The 15,123-nt window shown below is 59.8% G+C and overlaps 2 protein-coding genes and 1 long non-coding RNA gene across 8 annotated transcripts; 1 reads left to right on the top strand and 2 right to left on the bottom strand.

The window, feature by feature from the left end:
* Positions 1-386: 386 nt before the first annotated feature.
* plekhg4 (pleckstrin homology and RhoGEF domain containing G4) lies at positions 387-7,113 on the bottom strand. Of its 6 annotated transcripts, XM_088370888.1 has the most exons (17): positions 6,954-7,106; positions 6,569-6,672; positions 6,315-6,492; positions 4,712-5,762; positions 4,556-4,654; positions 4,381-4,479; positions 4,003-4,293; positions 3,324-3,940; positions 2,884-3,133; positions 2,424-2,513; positions 2,135-2,359; positions 1,880-2,050; positions 1,614-1,788; positions 1,393-1,509; positions 1,005-1,202; positions 682-803; positions 387-611 (listed from the first exon to the last, which is right to left on the bottom strand). In XM_088370888.1, exons 4-17 carry the CDS (start codon positions 5,582-5,584, stop codon positions 573-575), a joined length of 3,366 nt encoding a protein of 1,121 aa, XP_088227014.1. In that variant the 5' UTR covers positions 5,585-5,762; positions 6,315-6,492; positions 6,569-6,672; positions 6,954-7,106; the 3' UTR covers positions 387-572. The 6 variants fall into 6 exon arrangements, 5 of the variants coding, with proteins under 5 accessions (XP_088227014.1, XP_088227013.1, XP_088227009.1 ...); XM_088370887.1 differs by having other exon boundaries at positions 2,424-2,510; positions 4,003-4,479; positions 6,954-7,108; XM_088370883.1 differs by having other exon boundaries at positions 4,003-4,479; positions 6,954-7,107.
* Positions 6,954-15,062, bottom strand: slc9a5 (solute carrier family 9 member A5). Its single transcript, XM_088370892.1, has 16 exons — positions 14,814-15,062; positions 13,909-14,211; positions 13,663-13,826; positions 12,219-12,297; positions 11,957-12,134; positions 11,248-11,468; positions 10,983-11,185; positions 10,690-10,779; positions 10,526-10,596; positions 10,333-10,459; positions 10,176-10,267; positions 9,100-9,226; positions 8,879-9,028; positions 8,759-8,810; positions 8,524-8,658; positions 6,954-8,462 (listed from the first exon to the last, which is right to left on the bottom strand). The coding sequence occupies exons 1-16, from the start codon at positions 15,046-15,048 to the stop codon at positions 8,083-8,085; spliced, it is 2,607 nt and encodes an 868-aa protein (XP_088227018.1). The 5' UTR covers positions 15,049-15,062; the 3' UTR covers positions 6,954-8,082.
* LOC148401195 (uncharacterized) lies at positions 10,009-10,688 on the top strand. Its single transcript, XR_015857468.1, has 2 exons — positions 10,009-10,250; positions 10,390-10,688. It is a non-coding gene; the product is annotated as an uncharacterized LOC148401195 (long non-coding RNA).
* Positions 15,063-15,123: the final 61 nt, after the last annotated feature.

Below are 15,123 nucleotides of genomic sequence, written 5' to 3'. Positions count from 1 at the left end.
GACAGTACTGTCACGTTCTGGCTCTCTCGACCTGCGCTCTGATTGGCTCGGCTCTTCCTTCGCAATCGCAGATGCAATAGAATCATGTGTAGATAGGCTTTTCAAATACAATCTAGCCTATACAAATGTTTTTTTTTTTTTTTTTTTTTTTAACGCTACACAATCCTCTCTCTCTCTCGAGCTAGATATGTAACTATCTTGCTAATATTAATAATAGTGACAGAAACAATGATTGAAGCGCTTTTAAAACGTACCGACGATTGGATTATACTCTGTATAATGACGCCCTGACGATGACAGACAGTTGCCCACCTCCTGGTTTTTTGGGTTTGTTTTTTGCTTTTTTTCTGGAGTTGCATTTGACACACCTGATAAGAACCACGGCATTGTGACTTGTAATGTCTTGAATTTAGTTACACTCCTGTGGGAAGTGAAAAAGTGCCAGCAGATGCCATGAACAGAAGAAACAAGAGTGAGCACGGAACAGCGGCGAGTTGCATCGAGTCGCAGCTTTCCCAACATCGGTCGTAGCGGTCGCCAGCCACGGCGACGGCACAAGTCGTCCAAAGCGCTCACACGTCGGTGACCGGGCCGACGATGGCCGCCGCCCCCTGAAAAGGAGCTGCCGTTTCAGCCAACGATGTCACTCAAAGGGGGACTGCGTGCAAGTGTGCCACTCACGGCTTTGCGGGAGGAGCCTGAGGAGGCGGAACTCGGGTCCCGCGGGCGGAAGGAGTCGCAGCCGGAGTCGGAGCCGGCGGACCCCGACGGGCAACGGGACGACGAGCCGGAACTTTCAGTGGCTGCCGGGAGACGGCGAGGGACTTTGTCGGGCGTGCCGCGAGAAATCATCACTCCCACTTTTAAATATCCAAACTACAAACTGATTTTGGTATACTTAAATCGCACAGGAGTGTATTTCTTCCGCAGCGGAAAAAAAAGTTCACTATCATTCCGCAACACGCCGAATTGCCGTCGTTCGTTCGTGTGTTTGTCCAACGTACCGACGGAAAGCTGGCTGGCGGCGGTGTCGCGCTCCCGCTCGTCTTCGTCGATGCAGGGCGGCGCCACGTCGCCCCACACGTGCAGATCGAGGGAGCCCAGCAGGCCGCTCCACGTGGGCTCGGAGGTCGGCACCGCTCGCCGGAAGGGGGCGCTGCGGTCGGAGGCCGAGACGGCGATGGACGCTCGTGTCCTGACACCTGCGCGGACAAAAATCCCATCAAAGCAGATGGATGGATGGATGGATGGATGAATGAATGCGCTCTCGGGCTACAAACGGTAACTTTTGAACCTCCACAACTTTTCATTGGCGCAGTTCCAAAAAAGAGCCGTAATGGGAGCGTGCGTTGCCCAAAACCTTTTGCGGAAAGGGAGCAACGGACGGCGTACCTCGCACCGCGCTCACGTGGTGAACGGCTCGGTCGCTGATGGCGGCGGCGCTGGGCCGAATGTCCAAATAAGGCTTGTTGCCCACCCCCATGGACAGCATCTCCTTCAGACGCGCCTCTGCGCACACGGCCGGCCGGACGGCTGACTCACGCTGGAGATTGCGCCGCAGCCACAGCCACAGCCGCAGCCGCAGCCACAGCCACAGCCACAGCCACACCCACCTTTGTTCATGGCGGCCTGCGCCCAGAGGATAGCGGCCAGCTCACGCGTCCAGGCGTCTTTAACTTGGGCGCAGGCGGCCCGCAGGGTCAGGGTCTTTGATGTCCTCCTTCGGAACCAAATCTCAAAGCAGAGGCCGTCGTCTCCCCTCGACTCGGTCAGGCCCAAGTCCGAAGTCTGTCGCGCGGCGGGAAGGGAGACACAAGGAGTCTGACTATGGCGACGTTCTCGCTGAGGTCCCGCCCACCCGCCAGCCGTCTTTGCCCACCTTGAAGGAGCGCTTGTAGTCAAAGACGTCCAGGCCGCCGTCCACCTTCTTGGCTTTGCTGAGGAGGAGCAGCTGGTCAAAGAGGAAGACCCGTCTGTCGCACTTCTTCCTTCCGCTCCAGACGGTGAAGCGGTCCTGGCGCAGCAGCCGCCCCTGCTCCTTCAGGTCCACCTGCGGCGGGTCGGGGCGGGGATAGGCTTAGGGCTTTTTCAGGCCCGTTAGCAGCGGCCACCGAGGCCAGGCGGAAGGACGCACGTCGCAATGTCGGATGGCGTCCATGGCGAGGAGGTCGTTGCCGTGGCGCAGCTGGAACTTGACGCCGGCGGCGGCTGCCCGCAACGCGCTCAGCTCCTCCTCTGGGCCCGGGCCCGCTTCCTCGATGAGGTCATCCAGCAGCAGCGCGTACTTGCTCATGCGCTGAACCGGCTTCAGCAGGTACGAGCACAAGTCCATCTTGTCGCCCAGCTCGCGCTGCTTCCTCTGCGCACACGCAACGTGTGGAGTGAGCGAGGTGAGGTCATACGACGGGGGGGCATGGCTTTACCTTGAAGAAAGCGAGGCCGTGACTGGCCAGCAGCGCGTCGGACTTGGGCTTGTTTTTACTGTACAGGGCGTACAGACTCAACTGGTCCTGCTACACACACACACGCGCGCGCAGAGTATGATGTCACACGTGCGCACGTACCGTGCCGTGCAATCGCCCAGACGTTTTGACGTGCGCGTGGTTGAGTTACCAGTGACAGCGGCTTGCCACGTTACCGTGGGAACAACTGACATCGGTTCCACCCGTCCTTGTGTGTGTGCGTGTGTGTGTGTGTCTGTGCTGCCACGACAACAGCCTGGTGACGTCGTCCTGGAGCGCGTTAGCCGAGCGACGGGCCCCTGACCTCCACTCAAATGTTACCAAGACGACAAGCGTCTGCCGTTTGGTTGACCTGAACATTAGCTAGCTGCGCGGCGAGTGTGTGTATGCGCGCGCGTGCGTGCGTGCGAGCGTGTCCTACGTGTCTCATGAAGCAGTGCGCCGCTCGCAGGGGATGTTTCCTGCAGGCCTCCAGTTCTTTCAGGAAGAAGCGATCGTGGAAGTCCAGAATCTTCTCCAGGTTGCCGAAGAGCACCGAACGTTTGCCGCGCAGCTCCTGCGGGAGGTCGGCGCGCTCCATCTCGGGAAAGTAGTGACGGATGACGTAACGCAGCGAGCGCACGTACTGGCGCTCCGTGGTCACCATTTCCTCCAGGATGTGACGCAACCTCCTGGGCGGACAGACCGGCACGCTTTCAGTTTGTGGGCCAGCTCTTACCGCCGCCAACTTCATCCATTTCCGTGCTGACCGACCGACATCTGAGATAACGACGCCGAATGGGTTTGACTCGCCTTACCGGAGGGGCAACCTTCACCTGGAATTAAGAAACATTTCCTTGAGTTACCATGGCAAGAACCCACCTTCCGTCTCCCCGGACTTCCGTGGCAGGACTCTCAGTTCCTGGCACCCCGGAGCCACGCCCCGCCCAGGCGGGGCGGAGGGTGCAGTCCACCGCCTCGGTGCTGTTGACCTCCAAACCTCGGATGAACACGCCCGTGTTTCCCCGGCGCGCCACCGGGGTGCTGTTGGGGCGCGCCGCCGGGGGGCCAGAGCGGACCGCGGCGGCAAAGGCGGGGCAGTCGAAGCTCTGAGCTTTACCGAGCAGACGTGGGAAGGTGGAGGGGGCGGAGCCGACCGACCATCGGCGGCGGGCCCCGCCGGGGTTGCCGCCAAACAGCCGGCGGAGGAGGGGCGTGCGCCCAGGTCCGCCCGAGGGGGGGCCGTCAGCTGCGGGGCTCGGCCCCGCTTCGCCGCGCGGCGTGTCCGTGAAGGAGGGGCTTGAGCGAGAGCTCCGCCACTGCCGCCTCAACGGCGCAGTCTTCTCCTCGAACGTGGCGCGGGCCTCGTGACACGAGGCGCCGGCAAAGCTCAGCTGCTGCGCGCCGCGCACGTCCCACTGCTTCTGGCAGAGCGACTCCTCGGGCCGGTCTGGACAGGTGAGCCGCACCTGGCCCTCCCCGTCCATCCATGAGCTCACCTGCCAGAAAAAACACAAGCGTAAGAGTTGCAGAGGCGAGAGCGCTCAAGTGGGCCGGCCACCTGTCCAAAGGCGCGGGCGGCGCGGGCGGCGCGGCACAAATCCCGCAGGAGCTGCTGGAGCTGTCGCGTTCTGTGGTTGTTCAAGGCCACCAGGCGGTGGAGAAGCTCGTCCGTCCGCTCGTACAGGCGGGAAACGGCGGCCACGGCTGCCACGCGGCGCCGCTCCCCTCGCTGCTCCCGTCGCAGCAGCGACAGCCAGGCTCCGCCCTCCCGCTGCAGGCGCGCCAATGGGCCGTCTCCGAGGACCCCGCGCATCAACTCCTGGTAGATGGCCAGCTGGCGCTCGGCATCCTGGGCGTCGCGCGAGCACGCGCGCGCGCGCATACGTTGTATGTCTGTCCCTTTGCGTGTGCGTGACATGTTTGTTTCTCTGGGAACCTGCTGCGTGTCAGGCAGGTGCGTGTCCTCCATCACGTCAATGTTCTTCTGCAGCAGCTTGACCACATCCTCACACAGGGCGCTCAGCTGCTCCACTCTCTGGCAGACACGAGTCGGCGTGAGGTCGGGCGGCCAGTCGGCCGGCGCCAGGTCGGCGCTCCCGCCTGGTACTCACGGAGCGGAAGGCCGACCAGCTGTCGTGACCGGAGCCCAAGTGGCACGGGAGCTGCCGGACATCCACGTGCTGAGAAAGGCCCCGGAGCGAGGTCGGCACCTGCATACGCACAAATCAGTCTCCCGGCAACCTGTCAAGCCACGCGTGCGTCTTCACCTGTGCCGCCGGGTCCGCACGCAGACGCGAGTCTGAATCCACGTCCATCAGCAGGCTCGGCTCGGTGTCCGGGTGCTTGCTTTGGCGAGGAGGGTCCTCTGGGCGCTCAAAGTCGTTGGGACGCCTCTCGCCGTGGGCACCTTCTGCCAGCTTTTCACCGCCACCGTCGTGCGCGACACCCTCTTTGCAACGACAGTCTTGCGTCCAAAAAGACTCTTCAAAGGGAGAATCCTCAGCAGGACCGCCTTGGCCGACAGCAGGTCCGCCTTGGCCGTCAGCAGGTCCGTCTTGGGCGTCGGCAGGTCCGCCTTGGCCGTCAGCAGGTCCGTCTTGGGCGTCAGCAGGTCCGCCTTGGCCGACAGCAGGTCCGCCTTGGCCGACGGCAGGTCCGCCGTGGGCGTCGGCAGGACCGCCTTGGCCGACAGCGGGTCCAGTGGGCGTGGGTGTCAGCGTTGGGGGCCGCTGTCCTTTGCTGGGCTGTTTGTGGCCTCCGTCTTCATCTTCCATTTGGATTGCAGGCTCAGCTTCGAAGGCCCCTCCTCCTTCGACGCCCGCTTCTCCCTCGTCACGTCCTCCCCGCGCGCCTGCTTTGTGGTCACGTGGTCCTCGGTCTCCCCGCGCGCCGTCGCTTACTTCCTCGTTCTGCCCTTCCCGGGCTGCTTTGAACTCCTTAAGGTTCTCGTCACCTCGTTCCCAGGACACCTTGCCCTCTTTTCGGTTCTGGTCTCTTCGCTCCCCCTCAACTTCTTCGCTCCTCCTTTCCTCATCTGGCCTCGGGCCGTCCCGCGCTTCCGTGCCGCATCCTGCTCGGTTCCGTGTGCCGACGGACCAGGTCAAGGATCCCCTCTGCGGGGAGAAGCTGGGCAGCGCCATGTCCACGTAACCGCCTTCAGACTCCCCCAGGTGGCCAGCCCCCGATGGCTCCGCTTGGATCCGGACCGCAGCATCCGCTAGCGAAGGGGAAGGGGGGTGTCCTCAAGCCAAACCTTCCCGGAGCTTCTCACGCGGGAGCAGAGGCCGGCTCAGTTCGGCCCGCCCCTGCTCGGTCGCACTGCCCGACAAGACAGAGATGAGGACAAACGTCAGCCGCGCTTTGCCGGATGGAACGAGAGCCGAGCTCGAAGGAAGATGCGAGCAGAAACCGCCTCGCGCGCGCACAGTCCTCCCTCCGCGAAGAACGGCATAAAAGGGCTCGGTTCGCACGTCGCTATGGAATGGGATCTGGCAAAAAATATCAGGGCGACTGTCTACACGACACACTTGAGAGCGGGCAATCCGCGCAGCCGCGCCAATCCATCTAGCGCAACGCGGCGGCAACGGCTAAAGTTAGCACGGAGAGCGACAGCTGCACGTGAGCCAGTGACTCATCCGCTCCGGCGGCCGCTACGACTCATGCGGAGCGACTTGCCGCCGTCACGGTCTCGCCCGCGACTTTGCCACAAACCGAGCCATCGGGCCGGGCCGAGCCGTCCCTCAGGTTTTGCCGGTTTGCGTCAATCGTCGGTCCGCAGCATCCTTTGCGCCGCTCGGAAAAACCTGTTCCGTCTCCCTTCGGAGACTTGTCGCCCGTGGTCGTGGCGAGTTCTCTTCTGCTCCTACCTACCGTACAAGGGCTTCTGTTCCTTTGAAGCGTCAACTTTCAGGAGCTCCTTTTGAGAGCTGGGCCTGTGCGGGAAATGTGAGACGGGCACGTGGCCGCAAACTGTCACGTCCACCGCGCAAAAGCAGCTTTCGTGACTGCAACAAGTCTTCCAGATACGCGTAGACACACACGCGCGCACCTTGAGCAACAAACACAAGCAAAGTCACATGCGTGCACAGACAAAAAGAACAAGGACGTCGACGGAAGCTACTCACAGTCCAACACAGACAAGAGGAATGTGGAGAAGCATGTTGAGTGTTGCTTGGAGGACACCCAAAGAGTCCGTTCAAGTCGGTCCCTGTTTTCTTAGCTTTACGCTCTGCCGGCGAGGTATCCGCGTAACACACACACAAACATGGACAAGCAGTCACTTGCACAAGCACGCCCCACGCGCGCGTGTGCTGACGACGCTTTCCGTAACATGCCCACTACATTGTGTGCTTGGTCTTCAAGTCACAAGTCAAAGTCGGGAAGTTTGGAAAGGGAGAAAGGCAAGCCGCAACATTCCCAAGAAGTTCACCTGCGCTGCGCGCATGGCTGAGCCGTGCGCGCGCCCGTGCGTGACAGAGACGACGACGATCGTTGGCGCAATACACTTACCCTTTAACAGGGCCAACAACGCGGGACGGTCCTGCCGACACACGCGCGCGCGCGCACGCACACACACACACACACACAAGCTGCTTGGCAAAAGCTCACGCACGCTGCGCTTGGCCCCTTTTCTCTCACGCTCGCACGCAGGCAGACTGACAGACAGGCAGGCAGGCGGGCAGACAGACAGGCAGGCAGGCAGGCGGACGGACGGGCACACCCACTCGCACGCGCGCACACTCGCAGTACGTCACATTGTTGAGCAAGTGGATGAGACAAAAGTCGGACTACCCGGTGAGCCCGTTTTCACAAGCACGGAGCCGGCCGACCGGCCGGCGTGTTCCCCCAACTATGTTGCTTAAGCGCATTGCTGAGCTCGACCCGGTCTCGGGTCATTGCTCTGGATCAAGAAAGGCTCACATTCGGACCCACTGACTGACAGACGTCGTCTTGCATCAGTCTCCCACCTTGAAGGAAAATCATTTGCTTGTCCTTTTTAAAAGGGCAAGAGAATCGACGCGGGTTGGACTTGAGCTGATCCGGCTAATCCCGCTTTGTGAAACAGAACCCAGAATGTTAAGAAGGATTTGCTGGCGTTTCGTCCTCGTGCCAGCCTTTGACCGCTAGAGGGCGCCTTTGGACCCGGGCAGATAATGGCAACATGTTTGTTTTGTATCGTTTCGTTTGGTCGGGTCGGAGGATCTCCCACTTTTCCCACTCTCTTGCTAAGTTAGCTTTGGCTGCGCTACGTGAAATCCCCTTTAGTCGCATAGATGGAATAGAATTTGAGCCCGAACCAGGTTAGAACACCAAAGCATCGCTGTCCAACAAATCTGAAAAATAAAACGTTTTGTGTCATACGCATCATTTTACTGTTTAGTTCTGTTCCCCCCCCCCCAAAAAAAATACATTGGAGGAGATCATTGCATGTGCCAGTGCAAAAAAAAAAAAAAAGTGCACGCAGAGTTGCCGAGCTAGCTTTGTTGTTGTTTGGCCAAATGAAGCGCTTTGCCGCCTCTCCTCACGACATCTCCAGGGAACGGTGGCCCTTTCTGGGGAGCGTCGCTGCTTTTTTTTATTTTGGAGGCCTACAGTGATTGACAACAATTGTCTCCTGGAAGCTGAAGCGTCAGCTCGCTTAGAGCTGGGTGGGGCCTCGGGCACAGGGGTCCTCGCTGCCGGGGGGCGGGGGGGCCGTCACCAGGCTCCTCAGGTACACGCGGGGGGGCGGCGGCTTTAGCGCCGCTTTTAGAGACGGCACGAGCGGCCTGGTCTCGTCCTCCTCCTCGTCCTCCTCCGGGGGCGGCGAGACAGGGCCGCCCGGCGGCGTGTAAGAGATGGGGCGGGGGGCCCGTCCGCCCTCGTGTCTCGGCAACGAGACGCTCTCCAGCGACGAGATGCTTTGGTTCCACGCCTGCTGGAGGTCCACCGGGATCACCTTGGTGGCCTCCAGGGACACGCAGGGCGGCGGCCACAACACGCCCACGCCTTTCCATGGGAGATGAGCGTCGGCCGCCACTGAGGACACACGTAGGTAGTACATGTTGCCAGCCAGATCTGCGCGCCACCACACGTGTACCTGAGTGAGGACGTCGTTTGGGAGTGTCCGCTTTCACGGCGATGAAAGTGATACCGACGTCTTCCTCCTTCTCAGGGTCGGAACGCTCGCCTTGATCCTCGTCCTCGTCGGAGCCCAGAGGAACCCCCACGGGGTCTGAGACACACACACGCGTGTGACGTGACAGCGCTCTGGCCGACTCCGCCTCCCAGCTCAAAGGAGTTTGCTGACCGCCCGTGTCCTATTTGGGCCTCACCTTTGTCCCGCTGCCCGCCGCTCTTTCCGGCTTTGTCCTCGGAACCTCGGCGCTGCGGGATCAGCCGGCGTCATTCATTGATCGAGCCGTCGACGGCGCTCGCCCCGGGCCGAGCCTGACCTTCTTGGCGTTTCGCTCCTTCTTGTGGCGCTTGGGTCGCCCCGACTTGACGGTCTCCATGCGGCTCTTCATGTTCCTCTGGAAAACCTCGCGGTCTTGACGCTCCTTGGCGCCCGCCGAAATGAAGTGACGGCTGTAGTGCGACTGGTACTGCGCAGGCAGGCGCAGGTGTCAGGCGCCTTGCGTCAGGTGTCGGGCGGGCCCAGCGGGCGTGGCCTTACCCGTCTCCTGGGTTTGTAGAGGTTTTCTGCCAGGAAATGATGAGTCTCCATGTCCTCCTCCACTTTGCCACCAGGAATGTTATGGATGACCTGAAGGTCCAGACACACGCCACTGCCGTTCTCACGCCTGGAAAAATGCACGCGAGCCGTCACAGATTTGGTGGGCAGGCTGAGCGGTGGCACGCTGTGGGAAGGAAGAAAGTTCTGCACGCCCTGAGCCTAATTCCCAACACAGTTACTTTCAGCGGCTACTTTTCGAATTTTTTTCCAGTTTAGCGCTTTTGTTTCTCTCGGTTAACTCCAAAAGCCTACCGAAACACTGGCTGGATTGGATTTCCATTGTCGCTTCTCTCCTCTCCAGCTATAACATGTGGTCGAAACAACGAATGCGCATGCGCAGAGCGTTCGCAGGTGGCACAAGCAAAACAATTGCACTCCTCGTATTGTTACGAGACATGACTTCCTTTTCAAACATCGCTAAAGCTAAAGTCAACGTCACGTTGACAACGTGATATTCCCGTGCTATGGGCAAATTAGCACCTCTTCGTTCACACACAAACAGACGTGTGTGTGTGTGTGTGTCGACCGAACGCCAGTCAAACAAACAGACAGACAGACAGACAGACAAGTTCTCCCAATCGCAAATCCCTCCCTCCCTCCCTCCACACGCACCGTTGCGCCTCTAAGAAACGAGTCTCGTGTTGTTTACCATCGCCGATATTGGGTGGCGTGTCAAGAAAGTTTCGGACTCATTTATTTTCTCATTGTCCTGTCAAACGTTGAAAGGACTTTTCCTTTGCCATGGTTGTCCAGCTCTTGTGCAAACGCACGCACCCAGAAACACGCTTAAACACGCGCAGCCACTCGCATTGAGACGGGCTCGTCCTCACACACTCGCATTGAGACGAGCTCGCCCTCACGCACTCGCATTGAGACGGACGCGCCCTCACGCACTCGCATTGAGACGGACGCGCCCTCACGCACTCGCATTGAGACGGACGCGCCCTCACGCACTCGCATTGAGACGGGCACGCCCTCCCGCCCGCTCGCAAACACGGTAAGGCGGCGTGGCTCACAGGTAGTTGGTGACGTTGGCGGCGTCCGGGAAGGAAGCCCCGCTGGTCATGGAAGGCAGCGAGAGTCTGGCCGAGGTCAGAACGTTTCCGCCCTGCGCGCATGCACCAAAGTCAGGCCGAGGTCTGGCGCGCGCGCGCCGCCGAAGCTCCCGCTCACCTGGTCGATGAGGCTGATGGCGTCTCGGATGTTGATCTTCTGGTACGCCTCCCACAGCTCGCTCTTCCTGTACACCGACTTCCTCAGCAGAAGCTTGCTCAGGTGATTCTTGTCGAACTGCTCCCACCTGCCCATGACACGGTGGCGGCGCGATGACGTCATTGCCTACACCTCGCGCCGCCTTCTTCCTCACTTGTCGCGCCAGTGGTGGTAGCCCTGAAGTCCCGCGATGTCCTCAACCGCCGTCAGGATGTGATCGAACGCCTGAGCGCGACAGCCAGGCGGCATTGTTTTGCACCATTCGTACGTATTTTTGCCAAAACTCAATAAAGGCACGCAAGCATGCGCCACGCTTACCCTCTCGTGTATCTCCTCGTTGATGGTGGGCTTCCTGCTGGTGGAGCGAGGAACTTTCAGCCACTTGACCAGTGGCTTGATGGTCAAACCCTATGACACACATGGTGAGGAGCAGGGCGCTCGCGAGCGGCGCAAGCGAACCGCCCGCTCGCTGTCCAGCTAACAAAGCCGACCGAGAGCGACGCGTCGGACTCGTCGTACGTTTCCGTGCCGATCCGAACAATTTTGTTAGCGCGTCGGCTTTCGCCCGCTCGCCTTCGGCGTTGCTAGGCGAGCGCCGTGTAGCGCCGTACCTGGAACATGACGGTGAAGAAGACGACCACGATGGTGGTGGCCACAAAGTAGTCTTTGGCCTTGACACGTTTGTCGTCCAGCAGGACCACCAGAGCGAAAGCCACCGCCCCCCGCAGTCCACCGTACGACATCACCACTTGGTCCATCTTCTCCAAGGGCACCAGACGGAAGCGGTTCAGGACCCAGGTCTGAGCCACCACACCTGAGCAGGAAGGCAGGAAGTCACCCTTCTCCGGCAGGGACTCGGCCGGGGAGGAGGCTGACCGGCAGCTCTGAAGATGAAGATGAAGACGAGGGTGCAGGCCACCAGGCCCGTGTCCCAGGCCCACTTGGACTTGTCCACGGCGGAGATGCCGAGGAAGATGAAGATGAGGGTCTCGGCGATGCTGGCCAGGGTTTTCATGGTGTACTTGACCGTGGTCCGAGACTTCTGCGAGATGTTGGCCTCCACGTACTTGTTGGCGCCGATGCCGCAGAACGTCATTCTGGACGAGACAGACGCCGGCCCAAACGTCACGTGGAGCGAGGTGACGCGACGCTTGCTTCCGCAACTACTTCAGCCGTCGTTAGCGCGTCAGAGCGGTCGTGACGAGCCATTCTTAGCAGGCGTTAGCTGTCACCAGCGGGTGTCACCAGCGGGTGTCACTTGCTGTCTGTCGTCAGTGCTTTTGAAGTATCATTAGTGGGCTATTGACTGCAGTTAGCCCCTGCCTGCTGCCAGCCACTAGCACTCTGCACTAGTCACTTGCGGTCACTCGTTCGTCATCCCTAAGTGTCATAAACCGCAGCTTGTGGATGCTAGCAGTCACCAGCGTTCTTCAGCGTCATTAGAAATGAACAAACGGCAGCATTTTGGGAGGTGATCCGCTTTTTTGAAAAGGAACATTTGCATTTCAACTGTAACCATTAGCAGCAGCAGCATGTGTTGAAAATTGGCCGGTTTGGGCACCCGCCGGTTAGGGCCATGACTTACGACAAGATGGAGGACAGCGAGAAGAGTTCAGCGGTGAGGTACGCCAGGTAGACCATCAGGAAGACGAAGAGCGGCTCGATAATTCGAACCCTTTTGGTGAAGCGTGTGAGGAAGCTCAGGAGGACGGCAAAGACCAGACCCACCAAGGTGCCGCCCACGCTGACCACCAGGAAAGAGGCTACCAACGACGCGACACAATGGGTGAGCGCTCGGTGACGCTGCTCGATGACGCCGATTGTTCACGTTAACGGCGTCCCCTCACCGATTCCTTTGAAGTAATCGGCCGTCTGCACGTTCTCCACGCCCACTTCCACAAAGGAAATGTAAACTTTGTACAACACCTGAAAGGCAAGAGACCGTTAGCTCACCCATCTAGCTAATCGCTAGCAACAAGTAGATCAGAACTCGGCCTTATAAGATACTGAACAAACACAAAGTAACGCACGACGCAACAAATAGGCGCAAATAAATGTCGCAAGAAATGACCATAGCGACGAGATCCAACCACGCAACACGTGAGCCACAAACGACTTGCTTTTGGCTAGCGACACATCGCTCGTACAAGTGATGTGCCCGCATTTGCAAATCGCAAAGTGCTTTCCGAATGTGGCCGAGGGAGATTGATAGGCGTGGCGTGGCGTCGGTTCTCGGCGTAAGCCACAGCGGTGGGTCAATCTGGTCCACTCGTTGGTGGGATTAGCTCATATTCGGAGTTCTGATGAGGATTAGTGACGGGCGGCTAATCTGCTCAAAAGTGTAATCGTTATAACGCCCCCCACCCCCCCAGCACCAATAAAGTGTCGAGTGGCGCCGAAATCCAGGACGGTGTCCCCGGATTGGCGCACACGGGCAAAGAGGTCAGATCCATCTCCAGACGGACTAACGGACTAGAGGTCCGTCTTCTCAGCGGACTCGGAAAGGACATTAGAGCTTCTCCTCTGAGAGATGCGAGCGGACACCTCCGCAATGAGGCCAACGTGTCTCGCTGGGGAGAAATTGCGCAAACGTCTCGGCGAGCAGCGCCGCCGCTGTCGGGTTAGCGACTCCAGCGAGGCTCCGGAGCAGTTGAAATGCAATTACGGCCGACATTCTGTCCAGTTATGCGTGCCGGGAACTAATCGGTATGTCGGCTCCGGACGGACGGTGAGATCAACAAAGCGTCCATCAGAACTTGGCGGTCGGGATCGCCGCACCGACATTCCTGGCCCTCATCCATGGTCACCGGCATTTAAGGCCGACGACGAAAAGGTCACGGTTGCTACGGAATCAGTGCCCTCCACGGGGGGGCACCCCCGAGCTCGGGGACCTAGCGCACGCTGACTTGGCAGCAGACCAACCGGCGCTCGTGCGATGGCAACGGCCGGGTCGGGAGCGTCTCAGCTTGCCGGGAGGGCCCTCGGCGGCGCCTCGGCGGCGCTTCTGCGGCCATGGCCAGGCTACATCAATGAAGTGACAATCGCCCAAGACGGGAATGTCCCAGTCGGCACCTCGGCAATAGCCTCCGACCGGGGGGAGGCGAGTGGAAAACATCCTTCTCGTTTTCACAGGTGATCAGCTCTTCTCAGGGGGCCAGAAAGGTCCGCCTTCTCAGGCGGCCAGAGAGGTCCGTCTCTCCGTCCCTCGGTCCCAGCAGCCCAAATGGGGTTTCAGGAATCGACTTTGTACCTCGCAACCGTGAGTGCGTCTGTGTGTGTGCGTATCATCACCACAGTGACGGCGTCGTTGAGCAGCGACTCTCCAAAGACGATGATGAAGAGCGTGTCGTTGACGTGAACTTCCTCAAAGACGGCCAACACGGCCACCGGGTCCACGGCCGAGATCAAGGCACCGAACAGCAGGAAGTCCATCATGCCCGCCTGCACGCGCTCGTCTGGGAACAAAATACGTGCACGGAATTAAGAGATGAGCGCGGGGGGGGGGGGGGGGGGTCACGGGAGTCACGGCTGACCGACCGATGAGTCCCATCAGCTTGGCGGCGTGGAGTCCGAATCCTGTGCAGAAAGCGTTCCACAGCGTTCCCGCCACGGCATAGGTGAGGATGGCGCCCAGGTTGTCGAAGAAGAGGCGGGCGGGCATGAAATAGCCGGCGTCGCCCACGATGGTGGGCAGCAGGAAGAGGAAGAAGAGGGCGGGCTCCAGCTGGTACGGCTGCCTCTCGCTGGCCAGCAGGACCAGGCCGCCCAGCGCCAGACCCAGAAGGATCAGCAGACAGCTCTCCGGAACCACCGTCGTGAAACGCTGCGACAGGTGGAACACTGACGCACATGCACGGCGTCATGGTCGGTGCTATTTTGGCACCGCGCGGGACGGACGGCTAGCCCGGGAGTTCCTCGCAGTCGTTTTCATCGTCATTTGATGGCTGAAGGTGAAGACTCGTGTTGAGCGCACAAAGTGAGCGAGCGAGCGAGCGAGCGAGCGAGCGAGCGAGCTGAATATTTGGAGAGAGAACCACGACATCGATATGGAAATGGGCTCAGTCGCATATTTGGAATACATCGGCTTATTCTTTGGACAACATCTTCATTGTAGTCACGCAACACTGTCAAAGTTGATGTGTGTGTGAGTGTGTGAGTGTGCGTGTGTGTGTGTGCGTGTGTGCGCGCCCTCGTGAAGTGCGCGCGTGACGTCTTGACTGACACGGATGATAGTGGTTGCTCACTCCCTGCCATGCATTCTTTTTTGTTTTGGGTCGAGTTTGAGCCCAGATGCGACGTCACGCGTCAATGGGGCGAATTTCAGGATTTTCAGGAGAGGTGTGGCAAGAAAGACGACAATCACCCCAACCAACTTGACTTGAGCAGGACCATGTTACCTATCGTGATCAATTGTGGCTGCGTGGTGCGCGCATCCTACTCACGGATCTTGGCCACGCTGGCCACCAGGAGCCACACGGCGATGACGTATGGGGTCTGCACGTAGGTCCACTCCCACTGGACCACCCGGTACCCGCCGCCGTGGCTCTGAACCTCCTCGAAGGTAGCGGGAGTCGAGCCGGGGATCCAGTCGGCGGCTCCGACAGCCACCAGCGGCAGCAGCGGCAGAAGCGGCAGAAGCGACAGAAGCGTCGCGGCGACTCGAGTGCGTGCAGGCATGTTGCCGCCGAGTCCGGGCGGGCGTCTCCGCACCGCTTATAAACACCAGGGAGCGAGCAGCGGAGGGGGCGGGGT

The sequence above is a fragment of the Syngnathus floridae genome, chromosome 3 (assembly GCF_059516105.1).
Source record: "Syngnathus floridae isolate MCC-2025c chromosome 3, RoL_Sflo_1.0, whole genome shotgun sequence".
NCBI lineage: Eukaryota > Metazoa > Chordata > Actinopteri > Syngnathiformes > Syngnathidae > Syngnathus > Syngnathus floridae.
The sequence above is the reverse complement of the archived record's forward strand: the minus strand, read 5'-3'. Positions and strand labels throughout refer to the sequence as shown.